This window comes from Dicentrarchus labrax, unplaced genomic scaffold (genome assembly GCF_905237075.1).
Source record: "Dicentrarchus labrax unplaced genomic scaffold, dlabrax2021, whole genome shotgun sequence".
Taxonomy (NCBI): Eukaryota; Metazoa; Chordata; class Actinopteri; family Moronidae; genus Dicentrarchus; species Dicentrarchus labrax.
Window position 1 is genome coordinate 19,065,218 of NW_026136723.1, and position 25,587 is coordinate 19,090,804.

At 41.9% G+C, this 25,587-nt stretch overlaps 1 protein-coding gene across 4 annotated transcripts in view; it reads left to right on the forward strand.

The window, feature by feature from the left end:
• akap9 (A kinase (PRKA) anchor protein 9) overlaps nucleotides 1–25,587 on the forward strand; it is a 64,642-nt gene that overhangs the window by 37,865 nt on the left and 1,190 nt on the right. For 2 of the 4 annotated variants that reach the window (XM_051391323.1, XM_051391325.1), the window contains 32 exons: nucleotides 2,262–2,424; nucleotides 5,019–5,113; nucleotides 5,757–5,874; nucleotides 6,846–6,884; nucleotides 7,790–8,022; nucleotides 9,327–9,446; nucleotides 12,098–12,274; nucleotides 12,818–12,919; nucleotides 13,287–13,439; nucleotides 14,018–14,104; nucleotides 14,532–15,575; nucleotides 16,260–16,397; nucleotides 16,483–16,527; nucleotides 16,621–16,761; nucleotides 17,272–17,316; nucleotides 17,477–18,325; nucleotides 18,988–19,045; nucleotides 19,866–19,987; nucleotides 20,218–20,406; nucleotides 20,546–20,713; nucleotides 21,380–21,485; nucleotides 21,605–21,800; nucleotides 22,065–22,215; nucleotides 22,644–22,991; nucleotides 23,118–23,417; nucleotides 23,520–23,752; nucleotides 23,883–23,988; nucleotides 24,143–24,337; nucleotides 24,468–24,671; nucleotides 24,774–25,006; nucleotides 25,117–25,211; nucleotides 25,298–25,448. In XM_051391323.1, coding sequence (XP_051247283.1) covers nucleotides 2,262–2,424; nucleotides 5,019–5,113; nucleotides 5,757–5,874; nucleotides 6,846–6,884; nucleotides 7,790–8,022; nucleotides 9,327–9,446; nucleotides 12,098–12,274; nucleotides 12,818–12,919; nucleotides 13,287–13,439; nucleotides 14,018–14,104; nucleotides 14,532–15,575; nucleotides 16,260–16,397; nucleotides 16,483–16,527; nucleotides 16,621–16,761; nucleotides 17,272–17,316; nucleotides 17,477–18,325; nucleotides 18,988–19,045; nucleotides 19,866–19,987; nucleotides 20,218–20,406; nucleotides 20,546–20,713; nucleotides 21,380–21,485; nucleotides 21,605–21,800; nucleotides 22,065–22,215; nucleotides 22,644–22,991; nucleotides 23,118–23,417; nucleotides 23,520–23,752; nucleotides 23,883–23,988; nucleotides 24,143–24,337; nucleotides 24,468–24,671; nucleotides 24,774–25,006; nucleotides 25,117–25,211; nucleotides 25,298–25,448 — 6,404 coding nt within the window. The remainder of the gene's footprint in view (nucleotides 1–2,261; nucleotides 2,425–5,018; nucleotides 5,114–5,756; nucleotides 5,875–6,845; nucleotides 6,885–7,789; nucleotides 8,023–9,326; nucleotides 9,447–12,097; nucleotides 12,275–12,817; nucleotides 12,920–13,286; nucleotides 13,440–14,017; nucleotides 14,105–14,531; nucleotides 15,576–16,259; nucleotides 16,398–16,482; nucleotides 16,528–16,620; nucleotides 16,762–17,271; nucleotides 17,317–17,476; nucleotides 18,326–18,987; nucleotides 19,046–19,865; nucleotides 19,988–20,217; nucleotides 20,407–20,545; nucleotides 20,714–21,379; nucleotides 21,486–21,604; nucleotides 21,801–22,064; nucleotides 22,216–22,643; nucleotides 22,992–23,117; nucleotides 23,418–23,519; nucleotides 23,753–23,882; nucleotides 23,989–24,142; nucleotides 24,338–24,467; nucleotides 24,672–24,773; nucleotides 25,007–25,116; nucleotides 25,212–25,297; nucleotides 25,449–25,587) is intronic. The other 2 variants (XM_051391326.1, XM_051391324.1) reach the window with 2 other exon arrangements.

Here is a 25,587-nt window from a genome sequence, read left to right on the forward strand (position 1 = left end):
GTTTAACCACCTCCTGTGGTTATGGTCAGGAATGCTTTTTAAGCTGTTGGACCAAGATGAGACTTCCACCTGCTGCCGAGGATGACACTTTTTAATCGGACGGTAGAAATTCTCACAGTTACCAGATGATTTTCTCTGAATATTTACCTGGAGCTTGTTCTGCCTCCACCAGGCAGAATGTGATTGAGATGACGTGAATGTCAACCTCTCCGAATGTTGTTTACTCTTCTTGTGTGTGAGGCAAACACATAGAAACTGTTGCTTGGAGCTACCCACAACGCTGCTCACTACTTTATTCCCCACTGGACTTTATTCTCATTTGCGGTTGCACAGCTCAGCCTGACGGATCATAGCGCATGGACACCTCTTTTGATGACTCCAGAAAAGCAGCTGCGACGTAACAAACTGAGGTTGGAAGTTCTCCCTTCATCCATCCATCCCTTACCATGGATTCCTACCGCTCTTACTGGAACGCGAGCATGCCGAGCAAGACTTGGATGGAAGGGGAGGACCAGGATGTGTACGAGGTGGAATCTCGTGTACCCCTTCCCCGACCTTTCCCACTATGCAGCACCTTGAACGAGAAAAATGCTGTGGTGGTGCAGACCCAAATCTCGCATGTCAATCACAGGACTAATGGTCACCTTCTCAAGGTTATCTCCAAAATCTCCCTGCCCACTCCTCCTTATACAGTAAGTTTCACCTGCTAACCCACATTGTAAATTATACATCAAGACTGGGTTTGCCTTAATTCAGTCTGTACATTGGATAGAGAGAACTGTGCTGTTGCTTAATATTTTATAAGAACAATTTCACAGGCTGTTTAATGTAGTTCAGGTCCGCACATGCGGATGTGATGCAAGTTAAATGTCGTTCCACGTAGGAGCACAGAGGCTCTGTGTGCTGCTTTTCAAAGAGTAGGTGAAAGATTATATGACTTCTATGTGGCAGGGTCAAGTTACCACTTCCTGGTTACCATAATGTTACAATAAGACCTTTGCTCAGAGAGATATGGAAATATGCGGTATGAATGTGAATGTGAATGTGAATGTGAATGTGAAGGGTTATTACATTATAATGATTTCATAGCTGTGCCATAAGGAAAAGATGCTTCCTCTCCCCTGACCAGGAGGTCATTATACAAAAGTTATATCATTATCTAACCTAATTTTATTGTTTACTTTTGTACTAGTTGCCTTATTTGTTCATTTCCAGTGTACTTTTGTATTGTACAAAACAATTCTTATATGTTTGTCAATAGATCCTCCTGAATGTTACACACAACCTTTTAACTTATCTACCTCATATTAAGTGTATAAACTTCCAAAATGGTCCAGAAGATACAGTTGAAATAAATATTTTGATAATAAAAATAAAATTCTCTGCATTCAGTAAGTATGCAACATGTAAAAATGATGTGTAAAAGTCTCAAATGGACAGGAATGAACTGTTATGCATTATGTGAGCTTGAAGGTTTTATATGTAGAAAAAAAGAACTTTGTTTTGTTAGATTTTAATTTCAACTCTATTATTCTGAATGTGGACAACAGGAATTTGTAATGCAGTAATATGATCAATTGTTAATATATGATTCAACTGAAAGCAATATATTTCAATTGTAACCCAGCTCCATTTCAAAAAGAAAAGTTTCTTTTACCCTTTCCCATGTCATACAGTAGTCCAGTGTGGAGTGTGGCTGCATACCAGTGATGGAGAATTAATTATAAAAGATAGGTCATAATCAATAAAGCAGGGGTCGTCCAGATAGCTCGCCTGGTGCCACGTGTATCAAGGCTGGGTCCTTGCTACAGGGGGCCCAGGGTTTGAGTCCGACCTGTGGCCTTTTCCTCTCTCTCTCCTCACTTTCCTGTCACTTGTCACCTGTCAGTATCCATTAAAGGCAATAAAAGCCCAGCAAAAAATACTGGATCCTACACTTCCCGTGATACAGTTTATTAGCATCTTTCATTATATGCCTCCTGAATGTCCATCTCTTTTAAAACCCATCATCTCTAATTTATAACACAGGCTTTCTGTTAAAAATCTTGACTCTTGAACCCAAGCCAAGATAACCCTGATGACACGTCAGCCACTAAAATTAATCTCCTCATCATGAGTAATGTGTAAAATCAGTGGAGTGTCCCTTTAGGGCACACATTCATATTTAATGTGTCTTATTGTGAACTTATTTATTGTAGACCAGTCCTCCTTCCTAACTCTTCTGCCCATATGACACCGTCTCTTTCCTCTTCCTCTCTCAGCTCGAACATGCCCGGATGACCCAGACTGAGCTGATGCGGGAGTCCTTCCGCCACAACCAGGAGATGAACGAGCTGCTGCAGAAGCAGGAGGAGCTGCAGGAGAGGTTGACTGAGGAGGCCCGGGCACGCGAGCAGCTGGCTCTGGAACTTCACCGGGCTGAGGGTGAGTTCCTCTGGATAACGTCAACATGAACATTTAGGAATTAGGATCATCGTAAAATAGTGAGTTTTCTCTGACATAGCTTAGTTTGATATAAATGTAGGTTCGTTTTTATTTGTTATTCACTGTTTGCAACTTCTAAAAGCCATCTTCTTCAATGCAGCATCTATATAGGAAGAAATAAAGCACTCGCTTTTTCTGTACGGACTCTAATTGATGATGTGACATTGTTTGTCTGTATGTCAGAGTAATTACAGAAAACAGAGAGCATAAGGCACTGGAGTGAAAATGCATGTGTGGATGTGTCTGGGGGAGGGGGTGTTACAGGGAGTAATGGGATCAGCTGTTTGAAAGGGAGAGTAAAGGAGTGTGAGACCATCTGTGGTGAGAAATTGACAAATGGTCATTTCTGTTTGTCAGATTGTCTCTGATTTTTATCTTTGAACGTCTGATTGCGTGTTTGACAACTAAATAATGAGGGTTTGTGTTTGGAGGTGAGAACAAATTAAAATCTATTAACCTTGATTAATCAGGAAGTCAGTGGCCAATCTTTGACACCAGTTTAAGTACTGTGACAGATAATGTTGGGAGTGAAGCTAGCTCGATGTCCCATCCATGTCACAGACAGCTGGTCCTCGAGGGGCAACTGTTGCAACCACATCCTCTTTCTCTTACATACCAAACCCAGTCGACTCGGCTGATTTTAGGTCCCTCACACAAGTTGGCAAATGTACAGTACCTCAGTCATGTCTTTCTGGCTTTGTGTACACACTGAACAATGGTGAGTTTATAGCTCTTTGTAATCTTATATTGTCTTTTACTTGAGTATCCTGTTTGTTTTCTATAATTCTAATAGAGGTCCTGAAGAATGGCAAATATTTGCTCTCATAAAAAAGCTTTAGAATTTTATAGGCTAGAGTAGACCATCAAAGAGGGAGAACATGTGGCAAGCTATAGAAAATAACAGAACATTGTAGAGAAAAGGGCTGCAACTAACAGTTATCTTCATTATTAATTCATCTGTAGGTTATTTTCTTGATTACCTAATGTATCTGTCAGTAAAAATGTGATGTCTTCAATTTGCTTGTTTTTGTTCGACCAACAGCTCAGACAAATCAGCAAATCCTCACATTTTAGAAGCTGAAACTAGAGAGTATTTAATATCTTTGCTTGACAAATTACTGAAACGATTAGTCAATAGTTGCCTCGTTAACTATCATAATTATTGTATGATAGTTAACTTTCGGTTGATCAACTAATGGATTAATAGACTAATTGTTTTGGCTCTGATAGACAATAAATGTTACACCCCAAACTGTCAACCTGTCATTATAATCTAAATGAGTTTTAGGCTGTGCCTGCCTGCTCATGTTTGCATGCCTATTCTTCATTAACTTTTAGGGAGTGTTTGATGTCTGCTAAGCCTGTGTCTCGTGGACATCTATTTGTGCAAATGCCAATGAAGTGAAAGAGAAATTATTCTCCTTCTATTGTGTGGATGATCCACGCAGGTAAAAGCTCTGGGTGCGGCCTTTTTTAAACTGGTTTTGAATTAAGAGACAGGCTCAACCTGGAAAAAAGATCTTCTTCACTGATTGAAGGAACGTATTGTATGTCAGTAAATACACTGAACAGGATGCTTTTGTTATGTTTTAACAAGGGAAAAAGGGCTAAGTTGGACAATATATAAAGATTTGGGAATTTGTGTTGCAGAGTAAATGTTATTATAGATTCCCAACGGAGCTCCGTGTAGTCAATCAGCAGCCAGTAATCATGTGCATCTGATGGCTGCGTATCCATCCTTAGGCAAACTTTATACACCGCTTCGGATCCTGCTAGCTGGTCTGTAATAACAACTATGTCCTGATAGCACAGGTGACATTTACCTTCTGCCTGTCTCAGTTTTAAATAACACACATGAGCTACATGTGAGCTACAAATTTAAAAAAAAGCACAATATACCTTCAAACATGTCTCATTCTACACTTCCAGCTACTGTAAATTAATGAATGGTCTGTTAGTGTGTGCGTACCTACTTTCCTCGTATGAACTGAATACCATCCCGGTGCTTCATGCTTGCTGACCTGTGACAGAGCAGTACAGTAATGATGGAGCATTTCATTGTGTTTACAGCTCAGTCTTGTACTTCATGTCAAGCAAAATAGGTCAGACACGCTCACTTGTGTTCGTCCTCTGCATTTGTATGCGTGTTTGTGTGCCTCTGCATCTATGTATGTATGTTTTTGTTAGCTGTTGTGTTGTCTGTAACCTTGGATTTTGTATCCCGCTGCTAAGTGCTGGTTCATCTGGATGGTTGCCTGTGTGTGTGTGTGTGTGTGTGTGTGTGTGTGTGTGTGTGTGTGTGTGTGTGTGTGTGTGTGTGTGTGTGTGTGTGTGTGTGTGTGTGTGTGTGTGTGTGTGTGTGTGTGTGTGTGTGTGTGTGAGAGACTTAAACTAGGCTCAAAGTAATTCCTGTTAATTCTTCTTTTGAGTGATTGCACGAATGGGAGGGTACGAAAAACACAAAAACTGAAATGGAAGTGAAATTTCTATTTCAGCGCCCTTTATAACTGCCCTCTTGCTTTGTCCACATTCAGGTCTGATTGATGGATACACGGGTGAACGGGCTGTGTTGGAGGATCAGTTGCGTCAGAAGGAAGAGCTCCAGCTGAGCCTCGAGCAAGAACTGCAGGTGAGGCATTCCAGCTGCAGAGTGGAGGAAAAATAATTACCTTTTTGGTGAGATAGCACATGACTTGACATCGTTTAAAGGTAGATTGTTGAATCTTGCTTCTGGCGCAGAGACTTGCATGTAAGTACAAGGTTGAATCCAAAGAAAAAAAATGTCTACATATACAATAAAAGGTGAGATATACACTATATGGACAAAAGTATTTGGCCACACCTGTTAATTATTGAATTCAGGTGTTTCAATCAGACCCCTTGCCACAGGTGTATAAAGTCAAGCACCTAGCCATGCAGTCTCCATTTGCAAACATTTGTGATGCAAAATGGGTCATTCTGAAGAGCTCAGTGACTTCAAGCGTGGTACTGTGATAGGACGGTTTGTGAAATTTAATCCCTGCTGGATATTCCATGGTCAACTGTAAGTGATATTATTAGAAAGTGGAAGCGTTTAGGAACAACAGCAACTCAGCCACGAAGCGGAAGACTACGTAAAATCACAGAGCGGGGTCAACAACTGCTAAGGTGCATGGTGCGTAAAAGTCGCCAACGCTCTGCTGATTCCATAGCTGAAGAGTTCTGAACTTCCACTGGCATTAATGTGAGCACAAAAACTTTTAAGTGATAACATATATAATTTCTCCATGCAGGTGACAGGTAGCCGACTGCACGAGTTGGAACACGAGAGGTTTCAGATGCAGGAGGAGCGGGAGTTGCTGGCACGGCAACAGGACGCCATGAGGGAGCACGCCGGGCCCCGCGAGCTTCGTACGTATCCCAGAATGCCCTCACCAAAGAGGGGAAAAAATACACACAGATTTTTAATAACCCACTTGCCGGAAGTTATCATTGTTACAGTTGAAAGTAAAATACCAGTCGATTAATTTATTGAACATTAAGTGTAGGTTGAACTTTATTCTAGACATCATCTTTTATCAAGGTTCAAGTTTAAAGTCACTGTTTGTTATGGTTGTGTTAGATGAAGGTCACCTTCATTAAAGCATAAATTGCTTGTTGAATTACACGGGACAGGTAGATTTGTTGTGAATTATTAACCCAGAGTCGCAACTGCGTGTCATACAGCAGTTGTTATCACTGTATATTGACAGTACACAATACCTAGATCTGGATCTATACTGCTTTCTGGGAAAGGGCTACAGCTCTGATTGAAAGGTGCACAGAACTCATAGTGATTTATTTTATAGCTGTGGTCTAATAAAATTACATAAAAAATGTATGAGCCGTGATTGTGCTGCATTGCCAGCAACCGGAATTGAGACCAAGAGTCAAAAAGTCAATAAATGTTTATTTTTAGAAAGTTTTTTTTCAGTGTAACAACACTGAGGCAACTCTTTATCTACATTCCTTTAACACTTGCTACCGGTAATTGTGCCACACGTCATACATTTATTTGCCAAGAAGTGCTCTGGAAGCATAACTGTATCTGCTAATTTTATATGCTGTATTATCAGAAAGATATCCCATGAGCACATTCTCTGATAAATTGGTGAGTATTCTGTATCTAAGGGTATAAACCATACGGGCTGTTTCAGAAACCTTTTCCTTTCACAGCATCCTTTCTACAGCCTTAACCTATCACAGTGAATCCGACAGAAAAGCACTGCCATTCTGTCTTCACCCTTTTCTATTCTTTTTTTCCAAGAGTTTTCCTGTTCATGAAAAAAAAAAAAAAAAAATAAGAGCATGTTACATTCCTGTGCTTTCTTATTCTCCTGTAGGCCTAGTTGAAGCTGCAATGGTTGCAGCACCTGAAGCAGGTGTGTCCACTTTGAGCATGGCTCAGTCATATCTACTATATGTTCTTATGATTGTCTACTGTAGCTGAGTGACAGCACATCTCTCTAACCCTAATCCAGCAACTCACCAATAAAGCTTGGAGCTTGCTTGCTTTGAGCTCACAAATTCACTCAGTTCAATGACTAACGTTTTGCTTCAGCTTTTCATTTTGACTAATTTTTGTCCTGGTTTGTCATTTTTAATGTCTTGGAGTCGGTGTTAGCACTCATTTTAGCATGATGAAATGAAAGTAATCTTCAGACACTTTTATGGAGTCATTATTTCCTAATTGTCAATCATCTACGCTCTAAATTAAGGCATCTTTTTGTAATGATTATATATATTTTTTGCTCTGTAGACGCTGTGCTTACAGCATTTCTTTGAGTGAGTGAGATGATTGGCTATTCAGGAAGTCCCTCTCCCCTGCCTGTTAATGCTTATTGGGCATGGATATCGCAATGTATGGGCTGTCCACATGTTTGTTCTGTCATTTGCACTCTCTCACCTTGCAACTTTTGTACTAATCCTGCGGGGTTTGATCCTGGGTAAACCGGTGTGGGTCGTTCACTGGTGGCAGTGGAGGGGCAACGAGACATCATGATGGGGAATCATGTTCGGTAGCGGGGCATTACGTTGACTGAGATGTTGGAAGAGTCTGAGGTTAGCCAGACAAACCTGTAAAAGTTACCAGAAGATTGGCAAAAAGCTAAATCTGTGTTAAATCTAATCACACGGCTCACAGACTTCAGACTCTTCAGTAGCTTCATCTCAGCATCCTGTTTGTCACCGAAATCAAACCTGAATGAATAATTAACTTAAATTGGCCACCTTTAACTGACAGGCAGTGATACCTAACCGCTCCTCTTCCCTCCGCTCTATTCTGTAGACCTGCTGGAGGAAACGGAGAAGCTGATGAAGGAGAAGGTGGAGGTCCAACGTCAGGCGGAGAAGGAGAATGCAGACCTCCTGAAGCAGGTGAAACTGCTGGAGGCGGAGCTGGAGGAGCAGGTCAACAGGGTGATCGAGCTGGAACACGCTCAGAGGACCGAGAACGGCGACCTCCAACAGCAGATCCAAGCTCTGGAGAAACAACTGGAGAAGAACAGGAGGTTTCTCGATGTAAGTGACAAAGAAAATGATAGCAGTGCAGTTTATCTGAGGCAGTTTTACTCCACGACGATGTATGTAGACATACTCTGACGTCAGTGATAAGAGTATTACGTTTTTATTCCTTTTGGGAAGCCTTTAATCATGAATGAAATTCTTATACCAGTTCTCATTGTAGATTAAATGTTTGGTCAGTAGGCAGAAAATTGGCAAGAATTTTGTTAATCTATGATTTTTTTTTTTAACATGTATTCTCAATATTCAATATGAGATACGTCTTTATTCATCACCAGAGAGGAAATTCAGTTGCAGCAGCAGCAGAAGGACAAAAATAAGTGCAGATAAATAGAGAAAGTAATATATAATATGATTAAATAAGTTTTCACTTAGTTTCATTGTCCTTTCAGTGAAGTGAATAAAATATTTTTGGTTCAGACGAAAGAATGGTTTTTGAAGACCTCACCTTCAGCTGTGGGTTACACTTTCCATATTGTACAGACCAAACTATTAATCGATTGATCTGCAGATTAGTTTCTTGATTAATAAATAATGAGATAGTTGCAGTCCCGGTGCTCAATATTTTCCTTTTTTAGAAAGCTTTTGCAAAATTATTTTTTTGTCCGATCCACTTGCAGATTGTTGGTTCATAAAGTTTCTCTGTCATTAATTTGAGGATAACTGCTTGAAGTTCTAATTACAGATTTAGGTTCAAACTCGACAACCAATCTAAAAGCAAATCTAATGGCTTCATGATTTCGTATTTGGCTCAGGGTCTACTGAGTTGTTCCCATTGTCATAATTGGGCCACTTGGCCCGTAGTTGATATGTGATGGTGCAGATTCTTTCTATAAAGACATTTGTAATTATGTAATTTTCTAATTAAATTATTTGGAATAGAACTAGACACTGTTATTTTTCTGTGGTGTGCAGTAAAATGGTTTCTGTTTTGACAGTCAATCGTGCAGGTGGTAATTAATTACTTTGGCATGAAGAACATAATAGGGTTAATGTGATACTGTAAATGTTTTCTCTGATCATCTAAGGCCAAGGTTTTAGTGGAGGAACATAATTTGTCTTACATAAGTGGAGCCAATGGTCACTCAGCATTACACAACATTATCTAGATAATAAACTGTAAGGAAAGGAAAGTTGAATACATAGAAACTTGCTCCCACAGCCTCTGATAATTAAACAATGTTGATCTCTTTGCAAATAAAGCAATTAAGTCCACTTAACTGAAGATCTGATTTAATATTTTCACATTACCTTCTGTATTTGTGTATCTCTCTGCAACTCGTCTTTATCTTTGCGTCCAGGAACAAGCTGTGGATCGAGAACACGAGAGAGATTTCTTTCAGCAGGAGATCCAGAAACTGGAACAACAGCTGAAGAATCCACAGAAGCTCCAGGCTGGCTCTGAGCAAAGAAACCAAGAGGTAACAGGAGAAAGCTAAGTTCCCTGGAGTTAAAAGAGATGCTTATTTTCTGAACAAAACACTGTTGTGACTATGAACACTGAACTGAGAGTCACACAGCAGAACAATAGAGCTGGTAGAATTACCTGTGCTGCTTCGAAAATGACACCAAATAATGAGAGTGTTACAAAGACTAAAGGGTGAGAGTGGGATTAATGTTTGTCCTTGTGATCCTTTGTAAATTGTGTAATAGTGGGTTTCATTCGCATGAACACTCGAATACACGATACCGTAGGAATGAGGTGTCCATAAGATTAGCTAATGTTATTCACTGTTCTGGTGTGGCATAATTTCACGTCAAGACTGATGGCTGAGCACTAACTGCTGTCTGTTTACAGGCTAAACTCTAAAATTTTGCTTTTAAGTTACACTAATTAATATTTATTTATATTTTACATCAATACGGGATCAGCTGATGATGGATAATGTGAAAGGTGTTGCTTATAGTGACGAACCCATAGGGAATTATTACCCTCTCACTCTGCGGTTCTCCTCAGCTCAGAGTTGTTTTAATAATTCAGCTCTTTGTTTTGGATTTACAGCCCACAACTTTGGTTCACTCTCTGTTCTCATCAGCCTTGTTTCCAGTCTCTTAAAAGCTCAGATAAACCTACTGTACGCTATCCTGCAGCACCGAACAGCAGACAGATTGTTAGCAACTAGCTGGTGAACATAATGGAGCATTTTAGCAGCTAAACAGCCAAATATTTCCACTTCTTTAAATTAATGCTAATGTTGGTCTGCATCTGCTGGATGTGTGGGTGTGCTACTGTCTGCAATCATATTTGCCAGATCAACTTTTTAAAGTTATAATAAATCCATGTTGTGTTAACATCTTCTTCCACTGCCCCCCAAGTCACTAACTGTCATTTGTTATCCACTCACAAGCCTCTAGTTCACTCTCAGCGAGGAGAAAATGTAATTTTGATCAACACTGTTGTCCTTGTATTGCAGCACATTTGAAGCACTAATTATGTCCTCCAACCAGTCGATTAAATCTTTGCATACAACAAAGTAATTTTCCAGTAAAGCAGCCCACTCTGTTCATTGTGAAGGCATTTTGTTTATAATAAAGACATTTAACAGTTAAATTCAATGATTTGTGGGGCCCAATCTGAAACAAGATAAGTCTCTTATTCCCTCCGGGGAAAGATGAGTTTAATGCTCAGTGGTATCATATTGTTCTCTGTAGTTTCCTTACGGTCTTTTTAACGGAAGTGTCCTCGATTCACCTCGGCTGCTTGTTGTTCTGACCAGAGCAAACCATGTTTCCTCATAAATTAGATAAAGACTTGAATAATATAATTTGTGATTCCAGCTTTGATTTATGTTATACTGTAGTTAGATATTAGTTCTGTGGTTTCTTGTTTATTTCAGATACCCCAAACATAGCCATGACAATTTCTATAATTTCCAGAGACTCATTTTTTATCACTAAGTGCTTTTTCTTCCCCTTCTTGCCCTTGAACTCTCCATCCTCTGATCCTTTATGCCTTCTCTCTCCCGTGGCTATTACAGGTGGATGGAGTAACCTTTAAGGTATTGCTTCTAGCTACATGTAGAATCAAATCTCCCCCAGAGAGCATTTAGTGCATTTTAGTGATCCCGCCCAACCCTGTAGCAATTAATGGCCTGTCCATCTCTCTTGTCCTTTCTCCTGTTTGATCCCTCTCTGCTGTATATGTCTTCATATGGAAGCGAAATTCAACACATTGTCCTTCCTCTTGTCTCTCCCTTCAATGTCCCAGTTTAAAACTCAACAGCAAAACAGTTTCTATTCATTCAAATTTATTTGTATAGCAGCAAATCAGAAATTATCTCTGTTTGTTTGCCTCATTAATGTTTTGGAGGTAAATGACAAACTGGCATGTCTCTAGCCAAGTTTTTCCTGAATGTCAAGCAAGAAATTGGATAGAAAGACGCCCTAAAGTTCACTATAATTCCATCTGTGAATAAATATAAATAGATTTCACAGCCGAAGTACTCTGATGAAGAGTCCATCTAGTCACATTAATATTTAATGAAGGGCTGCCAGTGAGGGGGTGTATTTCGTCTGCCTTACTACAGTGTCATTTTGTTTTGATTAGAAACTCAGTTTTCTGTGACAAAGAATCCTTAAAAAGGCATTTTTTGAGTAAAAGGATAAAAAAAGGTCAGCCATTCACATTCATAATTTTACAGGAGAACAGCTGACCGTCTAGATATACATTTCTTCCCCAGTTCTGAGATAATCCAAAACAAACCTCCCTCCTGTGGACTCTTCTTCCTCCCCTTCATTGATCTGCTGATGTTTTCCCGTCTCACAGATGGATCAGTTACCTGCCAGCGGTCCTCCTGGTGAATGTACTGCTCTGTGATTTGTGTCACCCTGAATGAAATCTCTCTCTCCCCTCTGTCCCTGCACCTCTTTTTACTCTTGGCCCCCTCCTTTCTCAGGTGGATCAGCTGACCTCCCAGCAAGCTGTACATGTACCAGCTATGCTGTAGCGAGTGGTGTCTGAGAGCGAATCTCTTTAAACGATCCCCTCTCTCTCTCTTTCTCTCTCTGTCTCTCTCTCTCTCTCTCTCTCCCCGCTCCCCTCGTTTCTCTTCTCTCTCTTACTCACTACCAGGTGGAGCAGCTGACCTCCCAGCTGAAGGAGAAGGCGGATTGGTGCAGTGAGCTGCTGCTCAGCTCAGAGCAGCTGAGTCGTGAGTTGGGAGAGCGCAACGAAGAGATTGACAAGCTGGAGAGCCGCATCCGCGAGCTGGAGCAGGCCCTGCTGGCCAGCGCTGAGTCCCTGGAGAAGGTTAGGATGGGGGAGGGAGGGGGGAGAGGGAGGGGGGAGGAGGGAGATGAAGGATGTGCAGGAAACTGAGTCAGAGACGGTGAGGGAGAGAAAAAGCAGTCTGAACAATAGCCGTGGAGCATGGCAGGAGGGTGTGTGTGTGTGAGAGGATGTAGATGAGGTGACAGCTAGAGGAGGAACGGGAGGAGGGCTGGGATGCACAGAGAGGGAGAACAATGTGTGGGTGGGTCTACTTCAGCATCCCCGGCAGTTTGCTCTTGGTGATGACACTGAGCTATGGCTAGCAACTGTCAAGATTGCCCCCCAGTGTTCATGGAGGGCCGTGGTGAGTGAACAAAAAGAGCAGTGGAGGAAATGCTCATATCTGCTGCACTGCTGCTTAGCTGACAAATGGCTCACCTATATGGACAATGTGCATGAGTAGCTTGCATCTTTGAAAAATCAGTTTGATCACAAGAGTTTGCTCCCACACGCCTTCCTGCGCATGTTGTAAATAACTGCTGTGCTAAATAGTTTCTTCGTTCTTTGTTGTGTGTGTCGCAGGTTGAACAAAAGAAGCAGCATGCAACCATCACAGAGGCAAAACACTCGCTGGAGTCTCAGTTGCAGACGGAGAGAGAAGCTCTGGAGCGGAAAGAGAAAGAGGTAGTGTGCTGCTCAGTTTGTGCTTTAGAGGTTTTCCAAAGCTTTGATGAAAAGATGCACTTCTACTTTAAATCACACTTTTATTTAAATGGACAATATTTTAATCTGATGAAGACCCAACTGGGAATTAAATGTCTGTTTGAATAAATCTGTGGTTTGTTGTCAGCATGCAGGTGTTACATCATTGTTTTTCAACGCATCTTCATCCTGCAGGGAAAAACTACTTTGCATTTTTTGTTTATTTACAGGAATAGTAAAATCCAAGTTGCTCGATTTCAAGTCGTATGAGTGAGATGTACTGGATAGTCGACGCAGTCTTGTGCTGTCTCCTCTAAGGTGTTTCTCATGTTTACATCTGTCACTTCAGATCTGTAACCTGGAAGAGCAGCTGGAGCAGTTTAGAGAGGAGCTGGAGAACAAGAGTGAGGAGGTACAGCAGCTTCACATGCAGCTGGAGATCCAGAGGAAGGAGATCAGCAGCCAGGAGCAATACCTAGAAACAAGGGATAGCATGCTCCAGGTAAACAAAACAACATTTCACTGTACCTTTAAAAAAACATTTATCTTACTATGAGTATCTGTACCTAAGATTGTGAAGACAGACGCTGGCTACATATTGTGCTAAACAATGTTTTACCTTACACTTGTATTCTCAGTTATTGTAACTGTTGTACTAAAGAGATAAACCAGTTGCTGCTGACTTTAAAACTGTTTGCTGATGTGATATGTGTGACATTGCCAGATAAGCTTCTACTTTAACTGCAAAAATACAACAAAGGTCGGGCATATTTACACAATGGAAAGCTGCTTCCATCAGTTGTAAAGAAACAACTACATAATGCATATACTAAAGAAATGTCCATAAAACATTAATATTTCTGCTCACAAAGTGCAAAACCACTTTGGATTAGATATTTTCTTTTTTAAGGTTTTTTTGGTCGTTATTCTGACATGCAAGACTCACCGCCGCTGTCGGCACATTTCTTCTTTGACTCGATCAGTGTGCTTTCAGTAGTCTGCCACAAGGCTGACACTGAGTGGACTTTCGCGTAACGTGTTCATTAATAGCCATCACATTATAATCTCTGACTTTTAAAGGTGATGGAGGAGAAGGACAGGGAAATAGCACTTCTTAATGAACAGATCACTAAGCTCCAACACATGGAAACAGCCTCTGATAACAAGGTAACGCAATATGCATATACGAAATAGAATAAGTCTATTTCGAATACGCATAGCTCCGTGGTAGTGCATCACTGTGTGTGTTTTCTGGTTTCATGTACGCTTTCATTTTTGTTACCTCCATTCGTTTTTTTGGGGTTGTTTTTTGCTTGTTTTGTCTTGGTAAGTAGTTCCACAGTACCATCGTCTGTTGTGAGGTGATCATTTGCTCATGTGAGGTGGCTTATTAAACCTCTGAGTCTCTAAAGACTTTTTACAAATCAATCATTTTTAATACAAAAGTCAATGAAAACTACATTTTCTTTGACTCAAAGAATTTCTCTAAGCAAAGCAGGGACTCAGAGGTTTATCCAAATAGTGGGATTGCTATGGACATCCATCAAATCTAATATTTTTATGGTTTTGATAATGTTTGTGTGTTTCTCTTAAGGAAATTGATGAGAGGGATGAGCTGATTAAAGACCTGGAGTCCCAGGTAGAGTGCCTTCGGAGCGAACAAGAACGCTTGAAGAGGAATAATGAGGAGGAGCTTGACCAACTGAATGCAGTCATAGACAAACTTCAGCAGGAACTGGCCAATATCGAACAGAAGCAGGCTTCAGAGGAAGACGAGGACACCAAGGCTGAGTTAGAGAGCAGCGAATGGGGGCCAAGTACAGAGGAATATGATGAAATGAAGCAGAGAATGGACATGGCCACCAAAGAGCTCGATATGCTCAAAACAGAGCACACTAAGCTGCTGGAGATATATCTGCGCTTGAAAGAGAACGCTGAAGCTTTAGCCGAAACAGAAAAACTGGACAACTCAGAGGCAGAACTGGAAGAAGCTCTCAGAGAGAAAACTGCAGGCCTTGTAGTCATGCAGGCTCAAGTACAAGCTTTAGAGCAGAGTGCAACATCCAGAGTGGAAGAGCTTGACCTCCGCATTCGGGAGCTTGAGGACGTGGTCAATGAAAAGGACTGCGAGCTGAGCCGCTGTCGCCTCCTTGTGGAGCAAACACAAAGCGAGGTGGAGAGTCTCCAACAGAAAGTCTCTAAACTGGAGAAAAATCTGAGTGAGAAAGTGGCTGAAGCGCTCGTCAGCCAGGCCACGCTGGAGGCCTTTGAGCAACAGCGGTCACAAGGGAAGTCCAAAGAAGACCAGAACGAGCAGAGACATGCCGAGCCACATGTGGAGCCAGACGTGGAACCACATGTCTATGACTTTGGTGACTTTGGTATTCCCCAAATGGACTTCAGTGGAATTAGTCAAGCGAGACAAGTTCCCACAGGGAAGGTGGTCCATCTGACCCAGAGGCTTCGGGAGCTGGAGGTGGGACTCAGCGGGATGCAGAAAGACCAGGAGCTCCAGAAGCAGCTGCTCTCCAGCTCTGAGGAAGAGGTGTTGGAGTACGAGAGGAGGCTGTCTGTGCTCATGGATCTGCTCAGTCAGATGAAGACCAGACCGCACCAAAGGACATCACCAGCTGTGGGGGTAAGAGTTGGTCCGTAGTGAAAAAGGTGTTGTGACAACCCCTCTAAAACCGCAATTTGATGTTTTTAGGTAGGCAGATTTTGTTACCTTTGGATAGAACCTGGACAGCTGATTCCAGTCTTTATGCTAAGCTAAGCTAAGCTAACCGGCTACTGGTTGTAGCTTCATGTTTAATGTGCAGACATTAAAGTGGTATTGATCTTCTCATATAACTCTCAACAAGCCTATAAAGAGCACAGACAAACGTCCTTTCCAATCTTGGTATCTTAGCTTATTATTTGTGTATATATAAGGAGACAGAATCTGTGATAGAAGGTTTCACGGAGCTAGACATTTAGGTAAATTTTGTCTGTAATATAAATAAAACACGATGAAAATGACATATTTTATTTTAGCGCTCATACATATGAAATGTCTTTATTGTGGAAAATGTGTAAAAATAATGTGTAAAATAATAATATTAGTGATATAATCCTTTGAAGACATTTTATTTTTTTCGTCCAAAAATGACGAACATAAGCCGATATTTACACTATTGTACTACTGTACTGAATGGAACTTATATTGGAGCCGTTTTTTTAACTCTGTCTGAACCCTTATTAATGGTTAACCAGTGAAAACCCAGCGAAGACATTGTAATCAAGTCGTAGGCAGTTCTTTGTAATCTTTTAATCTTTTTATCAGGCCTCCTCTGCTGACGACCAGCCGTCTGTGTCAGAGGTTCTTCAGGAGTTGCAGGAGGTCAGAGACGAGGCCGCGGCCACCAAAGAGCAGTTGGACAGCTACAAGGAGAGCTGCAGCAGACTTCAGGAGGAGCTCCAAGTATGTGACTGCCTCTTAGTGTTCATACTTCTGAGAGTATTTCTCTTGTTTGGTGAGAATGACGAACATGTGATTTTCTTTCTAGGAAAAAGTGCTCACAATAGAGAGACTACAGGATCAACTTCAAAAGGTAGGAAGAAATATTTGATCCTTTGTTGTTCAGATTGTCTGTAAACTAAACAAAATCTTCCTTTGGCTAATATTTTAAATTGTGTCACTTTAGGTGTCGTCCGTAGCCAGCGAGGAGACGAAGGTGTCTGAGCTCCGAGAGGAATTAATGGAGGCTCAGAATGATGCAGCCGCCACCAAAGAGGAGCTGAACAGCTGCAGGGAGAGCTTGGAGAAGCTACAGGAGCTGCTGCAGGTACAAAACCAGTTTAAAATCTTAATAATAATATTCTGAGTTCAGTGAAATTCATCTGTAGAAACCTCAATATTGCAAAAACATGTATTTCTTTATGTTTTTACCTGTTTTCTATCAAAATATTGTCATTTTCACTTAATTTGATGATTTGACTTAATCAGACATTTAAAGGAATAGTTCAACATTTTGTGAAATACACTTTTTTGATATTTTCCACAACCACAATATGACATTTTTACAGATTAAACAAACAAGATATGTGTTAATTAGTGAGCTTTAGAAGTGCTGGTAGGTGGATTGTGTTTGTTCAGATAGAGCTAGAGGTTTCCTACTATTTTCAGTCTATGCTAACAGTTGCAGACAGTTGTAACATCTAACTGTCCGCCAGAACACACTTAAAGTCCATTAAACTGTTTTATGTAATTCGAAGTTAAATATCTGTTCACTATGTATATTTATGTAATTTTCTACTTATTTACATTTTAATTACATGCAATTGTGTTTTTAAAGGAGCGGGAAATGACCATTGCTCACCTTAAAGGAGAACTTTTCCAAGTAAGTCAGAAATATTTTACCTGAATTATGCTGTATAGTAATATCAGTGCATTTGTTTGTCTCTAAAACTGATAATTTGTTGTTTTTTATGAAATCGTCTTTAATTTATGCTACCTGGCTGTGTGTATAGTATCTGACCACCTGCTCAATCATCCTCAAGGTAAAAGCAGAAGAAGACAGAGTCAGCGTGTCCGAGCTTCAGCAGGAGCTTCAGGGGGTGAGGAACGATGCGGCTTCCACCAAAGAAGAACTCAACTGCTACAGGCAGCATAATGAGAAACTTCAGGAGGACCTCCAAGTCCGTGAAGTTTCCATTTCTAAACTCAAAGAGGAGCTCCAGGAGGTGAGACAGAATGTGGATACCACCAAAGAAGAACTCAACAGCTACAGGCAGCACAATGAGAAACTACAGGACGAACTACACGTCCGTGAGCTCTCCATTTCTAAGCTCAGAGAGGAGCTCCAGGAGGTACGGACAGCTTTGATGAAGACCGCTGATTCCAGTCCTCCATCTCCTTCTCCCTCCCCCTCTCCCTCTCCGTCTCCTCAGCCCCTCTCCTCTGCGTCTTCCTCCTCCACCACCCAACCTAAAAGGAAAGGAGGCAAACAGCCGGCTGGCAAGGGAAGCAGTGCCAAAGATAAACCATCTCTCTCCAGGAAAAACTCTGCCCCTTCTAGCCAGTCCTCTAACAGGTCTCACAGCGCTCGGCTGAACAGCGGCTCTGAGCAGCAACACTCGGCTGTGACGGACTCGTTCACGCAGACCGAACCTCTCCAAATGTCCGACCTCGGTCCAGAAAGCAAGTCTCCAACCAAAGACGAGATGGAGGAGGTGATCGGAGAGTTCCAGGAGAAGATTGTACAAATGCAGGAGCTCCACGCAGCGGAGATCCTGGACATGGAGGCTCGGCATATTTCAGAGAGCGAGAGCCTTCGTAGGGACACGCAGGTTCTGGAAGATGAGTGCAAGACCCTCAAGGCCATCATTGACAAGCTGCGCTCTACAGAGGTGAGGGCAGGAAAAGGTTGTCCCTTTTCCACAAAACATTACTTACAAATGTATTATTATTATTAAGGATTTTGAAGGTATTTGATTCATGCTGTGGTTTAAGTTTTGTCAATAAATTGCAAATCATATTTAAAGAAGCATAATGGCTAAAATGTAAAAGATACTTCTCCTACAGACATATTGAAGGACATGATGGTTGATAAAACATGTATTAGATGCTGTGGGAATCAGAAATCAGGTCTGTATTTAGGGCTGCAACTAGGGATTAGTTTTATTATCAGTTTGTCTAATTAGTTTAATTAAAAAAGAGTTTGCAAAATCAAATCTTAAATTGCTCATTTTGTCCAAACAAAATCCAAAAATATTCAATGTACAATGATAGAAAAAAGAGAAAAGTAGCAAATCCTCATTTTAAAAGCTGAAACCAGGAAATGTTTACCACTTTTAATTTGATAAATCAAATCAATATCGATGTGAAATGACTAATTAAGGCGCCTACCTAGTTAATTGTTTCAGCTCTTATCAGCTTTTCATGAAATGTTCAGTAGTTTAATGATTTGAAGGTGTTACACACTGATGATGTGCAAAGATTACTGCTGTTGTATTATCATTTTGATTAATACAGTAGAAGAAGGATCTGAATCATGTTTGATCTTTTCTAGGCTCCTTCCTCAAGACAAGACCGTCCTGCATCGCAGTTCAAAGATGGCTACACAAGTGGTAAGATACAACACATAGATGCAGCACAATCTCTCAATTTAATCATTGTTTTTGACAATGATTTAATGTTTTACTCCAGTATTCCTCTCGTGCTTTTCTAGGTTTTGCTGAAACAAACAGTTTACAGAAATAACCTGAGAGTTATAAACAACTCAGCCCTGAGAGGGTAGTCTGCTCAGCTATTCTGCCTCAGTGTATTTCTACTTTATGTGGCAATAGAGCTGAAGGGGATTTAGTTGGGTTTTTTTTTTGCTCTACATAAAACACTTTCCAAAGCTTAAAATAGTTTGTCATGACAGCTAATGTTAATTTCCTTTAGCATTGGTAATCATTGTCATGCTGTGATGCTGCTGTGTGAAAGCAGGGGATACGCTGACCCTCCAGTTTATGTAATTGTTACAGCAACTAGGACGCACACATGGGCACATCAGTATTGTATTTAAAAGTCCACTGTGTCACATTTAGGAGGCTCTATTGGCAAAAATAGAATATAATATGTCCATGAATCCATGAATAGATTTGTATTAGTGTATAATCACCTGAAAATAAGAATCGTTTCATTTTCGTCACCTCAGAACGAGCCGTTTTTATCTACAGAGGCAGCTCTTCTGCCGTGTTGAGTCCACCATGTTGTTGCAGTAGCTCACAACAGACGAACCAAACACTGGCTCTCGCTTGGAACGCGAGCAGTATTCAGTTGGTTGCAGCAACTTCACAGCTAGATGTCACTGAATCATACACATTGGTCCTTTCAAGACAGACTTGAAATTACCTGAACCAGTTTTTTTAAGTGTATACTTTTGTATTTGTCCTCTTGCAGACAGCAGCTCAGACTACAGCCAGCGGACTGGATTTGACCTCCCAAACTTGCAGCAGGAGTACAGGACCACTCCAGAGGGCGCCAGGAGAGAGACTGATGATCCGCTGCCTGACCGGATCAAGGTACAACTTATTAGAAACATTGTCCTCGAGCTAATAAAATGTTGATATATACAAATGTATTAAAATTAGTTGAGACACAATATATTGACGAGCTGTGTGAGGTGCAGGGTTACCATATGTGATCTTAAGATAAATTATGTTTTGTTTCTGTGCTTGCATACTGTATGTATAAGCATTAAATGGAAGATGGTAAACCCAACAACATTTCTGTGTGGTGTTTGTCTATTTAGACGTTGCTCCGTGAGGTTCATCAGGAGGGCATGCAGGTGCTCTCTCTGTCAGAGCTCCCTCTCCCTGAAGGCGAGGCGAGCAGCCAGTTCAATGTCCCAGGCTGGGTGAAGGAAAGAGACGCCTTACTGGCAACTGTGGAGTCTCTCAAAGGCCTCATCACCCAGATGCAGACACACAGAGAAACACAGGTAGAGGGACATAACACTACTAACTGTTTGACAGAGCTCAGCCAGTCAGAAGCTTCACAGTTTAAAGCAAAAGAAGATTTAAATGTCCTCCACTGTAAGTTTTGTGTCTTCATCTGTGTGTGTGTCTGACTTGCTACAGACGCCAGGCAGCGTGGATTGGCGTGCCGAGCTTCTGGATGCAGTGCGGCAGGTGTTTACGAGGGAGCGCAGCGTGCTGAAGAGCGCACTCTACAGCCAGTTGGATCTGCTGGACACCAGCGATGCCATCATCCACCTCAATCAGCTGGAGCGCAGACTGGCTGAACAGGTCAGAAATAACAACTGAATCTGTAATCTGGCTCTGAATTAACTCCAAATTAAGATTACTTCTTAGTGTTTGTTTTTGTACACCTGAAGTGAGTGGAAAGGCCAATTTAAATGTACAGTTGCTGTAAGAAGAAGACATTTGGCTGTAGTAATTTATGAAAGATTTTACCTGACAAAATGTAATATTTAGTATTGTTTAAATCCAGTCAGTTGCCTCTTCTAGAAGTAAGTTAAGATTTATTTATATAGTATTTTTTTTAAAAAAAGTTGCAAAATGCTTTACATTAAAAGCAGGAAAGTAACAAACAAGAAGAATTTACAAAAATGTAAATCTAATAATAAGAGGTAAACTATTCCAAAGGCAAACTTGTGGTCGAGCTCTGTTTAGGAATAAAGAATTATTGAAGGCTGTTAGTTGTTTTCACTACACACAACAGTTTGCTGCACACAGTAACAAAAGTGTGACCTATGTGTTTTTAAGTGCTGTCATTAACACTACTCAGTGATTGATAATGACATTATTTTAGTGTCTAGCTTTTACTCAAGAGATGACAAAAATCTGTACATTACTGGACAGAAACAACCTTCTCTTGTCTTTGCTCTCCTTTAATAATAATTTGTGCTGGTCAGAAACCAAACAGATGTTGTGTTTGTGATCCTGATGCAGGACTCCCACCACAGAGAGGCGATGGGTTCGCTCCACACTGTGGACAGGTCCAGTCTCATCTCTGAGATCCATCAGCTCCGTGGTCAACTAGAGCGACTTTATCAAGGTGAACCAGTTAAAAAGAAAAATCCCTTGAAACTTCCTCTCACTCTGCTACTCACATCATATTCATAATCGAGTGGGAAGACGTCCTGATATTGATGTTTTCTTATCGTTGTCTTTCAGGTGCCCAGCCTGCTGTGTCGCTGGGCAGTGAATGTAGTATGAAGGAGCAGAGGGAGGGAGGAGGAGCTGATGGAGCAGCGGAGGCCGACAGGCTGCTGGTGGAGGAGCTGAAAGGCGAACTGTCCCAGACCAAACTGGAGCTGGAGACGACGCTCAAGGCTCAGCACAAACACCTCAAAGAGCTGGACACACTCAGGTTAGACACGAAGTTTGTTCACAGACGTGTATCCAACACACCTGGATACACTTCAGTAACTACTACAGTAAAAATACTTCATACAGATGTTCTATAACGGTATTGTAGTGATTAGTGAGACTTGATGTGTTTTAAAGGCTTTGTTCAAAATACTATTTACAACTAGATACAATATTTCAGGTTGCGTATAGATAGTAAATATGAGGAGAGAAAGGAGGTTATACTAAATATGACCTCTTGTCTCATTATTATATCTGTCAACAGGGCAGAGGTATCGCAGAAGGCTGCTGAGGTTGACACACTGAACGACCAGCTGACAGAGGAGAGGAAGAGAAGCAGAGATCTTCAGTGGACCATGGAGAAGGAGAAGTGTCGAATGGGGAGAGACGAGGAGAGTAAACAAGAAGAACTGGAGGTAAGAGCCTTTAGGCAGGTGCCTTTTTAATTAATTATGTTCTTTAATCTAAATTTAAAAGCCTAACTATTGATTGGGGGTCTTCAATAGCTTCAGATAGACAGTGAATGCAGTAATTTATGAGGTGTATATAGAACTATAATTCACTTTTTACTTGTTTTACTTTTATACTGTATGGCATCTTATACTATGGTATGTACATGAACTCCATCTAGTGGTACATGGAAGAATCTCTGTAATTAAAAAATATATATATATTTAAAAACATATAACACATAAAAATACTACAAACTTTAAACTATTAGATTACCGAAATGTAATTTAAAATAAGTAATGTAATATTTAGTCTCATGATCCATGATTAGTATTACTAAAGAGGTAAAATATAAATATAAGTCATAAAAGTAAGTATTTCCCTTTTCTCTAAGGACCTGCACCTCACTCTGGGGGAGCAGAAGAGCCGTGTGGCCCAGCTGACCCTGACCCTGGATCAGGAGCGCCAGGCCTCCTCTCAGCTCTCCCAGCAGTCTGAACAGGACCGCTTGAGCTTCCACAGCCGCCTCCAGGAGCTCCAGGTCCAGCTTGAGACAGAGCGAGCCAAGGCCCAGGAGATGAGCACCGCACTGGGGAGGGAGAGGGAGCTGCGGACCGGCGCCGTGTCCTTAGACAGCGGTACCTCCAATGAGCAACGGGTCGAAGGCGATTGGAGGGGGCCGGAGGAGGATAGGAGTCTGCTAGAAAGACTGCAGAGAGACATGGATGACAAACATGCACAGGTATTATTATTTTACCTTCTTACTACTTAAACTCTTTAAAGCTGAAGCTAAAGCTAACATCTATCCACATTAGTAAAATAATTTTTATCTTAAAGTCTGTATTTTATCCTCATCTCTCTTCTCCAGGTGGTGCATCTCCTCAGTCAGGTGGAGGCCCAGAAGTTGGAGGTGGTACGAAAAGAGGAGGAGCTGAATTTAGCGAGTCAGAGGTCGAGACGGGATCAGGAGGCGCTGCTGGAGGCTCGGGCCCAGCTCGAGAGACTCGAATCACAAATGTCAGAGGCCCAGGAGCAGCTGGAGAGAGAGATGGAGAGGAGGAAGAGTCTCGAAGAAGAGAAAGAGAGACTGGAGGAGAGGTTGAACCAGTTAGGAGGGCAGAGAGGAGGGAAGGAGGGGAGTGGACCTCTGCAGGCTGATGGCCACACTGTGAGTATCAGCAACCAGCAACAAACACTCCTAATAAATCCTTTTTTAGTCATTTCTTTAATCGTGCTTTGTTGTTGTGCTCTGTTGTTATTATGTTAACAGAAGGCGGTCTGGCACAGTGAGTCCACCGACCGCACCAAAGACTGGGTGTTCCAGCAGAAGAGTGGAAATGGTCAGTCAGCGAGCTTCAGCACGTCACCCCACCAGGAGGTCTCACCAACCAGCCACACCAGTGGACCGCACCAAGGTCCTTGGCGCACAGTCGACAAGATCCTGGGCAAACTCCACCTTGTATCCTCGAAGATCCGTGGCATGGCGAGCAAGACTACTGGGAGGTAATCACAGCGGCTATAATCAGCGTTTTTATAATAACAATAGATCATGTGACTGCAGAATCCATAAATGTATGAGGAATGTAGCCTTATGGGAATGAACTGATTGTTTATCTGTACATGTTGAGTACAGGCTGACTGCAGAGGTCGACAGTGAAGAGTTATCCTGGGTGCAGTCCAATGTTGATGAGGTCATCACTATGCTGCAGCAATCCCCAGGTCTACCCTCCGTCCCCGAGGTCAGAAACTGTTTGCTTTGATGGTTTAACTTCTACGTACTCTACTTCTGATGAGCTCAACTGTTTGTTTATTTGTCCGTACGTCTGTTATCTGTTGAGCTCCTAATATGAGCCACACATGGTTGTGACTGCTGTGATTGTTTGTTTCCCGCAGAGTGTTTCCCTGCTGGCAGGAGGCTCCTCCAGCTCCTCCAACTCCCTGACGGAGCGGCTGCTGAGGCAGAACGCCGAGCTGACAGGTTTTGTCAGCCGTCTGACCGAAGAGAAGAACGATCTGAGGAACCACACGCTCCGCTTGGAGGACGAGCTGCGACGCTACCGGCAGGCTGGACTGGGATCTGGTGACACTGTGAGTACACGACAGGAAAATATAGTCAATATAACTGTGTACCAGAGATCATAGATGTTTTGTTTTCTTTGTTTTCAGCTTGCATGCCGAAGACTTGAACTAAATTTCCTTATTTCATTTCCTCCCACAGTTCAGCAGCAGGAGAGGAGTGTCGAAAGTGGACTCGTCAGGAATGCTGCATTCCCAGGAACGTGAGGCTTGGTCGAGAGAGAAGGTCCGCCTGGAGAAGGCTTTACATCTGGCCCAGGCTCAGGTGGCCCGACTCAGGGGGGAGATCAGGACCGAAACACTGCGAGAGATAACTGGACCTGAGGCTGACAATGCTGCACTGAAGGTCAGATAAAAACACACTAATTCTAAACTCGTATCCGAGGAGTTTGTAGTCAGTTAACTGTAATAACAGACTTCATCATTTCAATCCTTTCTTTGACTTCAGAGGATGTATGGGAAGTACTTGAGGTCAGAAAGCTTCCGCAAAGCGCTGATCTACCAGAAGAAGTACCTGCTGTTACTGCTGGGTGGCTTCCAGGAGTGTGAGGAAGCCACGCTGTCGCTCCTCTCAAGAATGGGTGGCCGGCCGTCGCTTTCCAACCTGGACTCCCACAGCCAGCGCCGCCGGGGACTGATGCGCTTCCGCTCTGCCGTTCGCGTCTCTATTGCCCTGTCCAGGTAGGCAGCCAGTGCTCTGCTAATGTCACTTTAAGAACAGATGTATATGCATTCATAGAGATTACATTCTCTTATTTTATTAAACTAAAGCATACATATTTTCTGTTCAGAATGCGTTTCCTGGTCAAGCGCTGGCACAAGGCGACGGGGATGAGCTCCACAACCTCCTGCAGCGTCAACAAGAATGGAGGAGGACAGACATTAGGTAACCAAAACGTAACATCACATATATCATATATCATATATCATGTTAGAAGTGATGCTCAGTAAATCTTTCTTCATCTCTCTCAGGTACAGAGGTGCGAGACTCACCTTATCTTCACCCGGGCAGTGTGGAGATGTGCAGAGAAAGGGGGAGTGGAGGAGGAGGAGGAGTCTCCAGCAGCAGGGGGCGAAGTGGACGTGAATCTCCCAGATCGGGCGTCTCCTCCACACACCACAGGTGCAACATAAAATAGGGCTGTGACTAATAGTTACTGTTATATATGTCAAATAATCTAACAGTCATTTCCCCAAGTAGGTTATCTAGAGTAGTCTGTAAAATGTCAAAAATAATCATCGTATACGTTAATGTATATCTT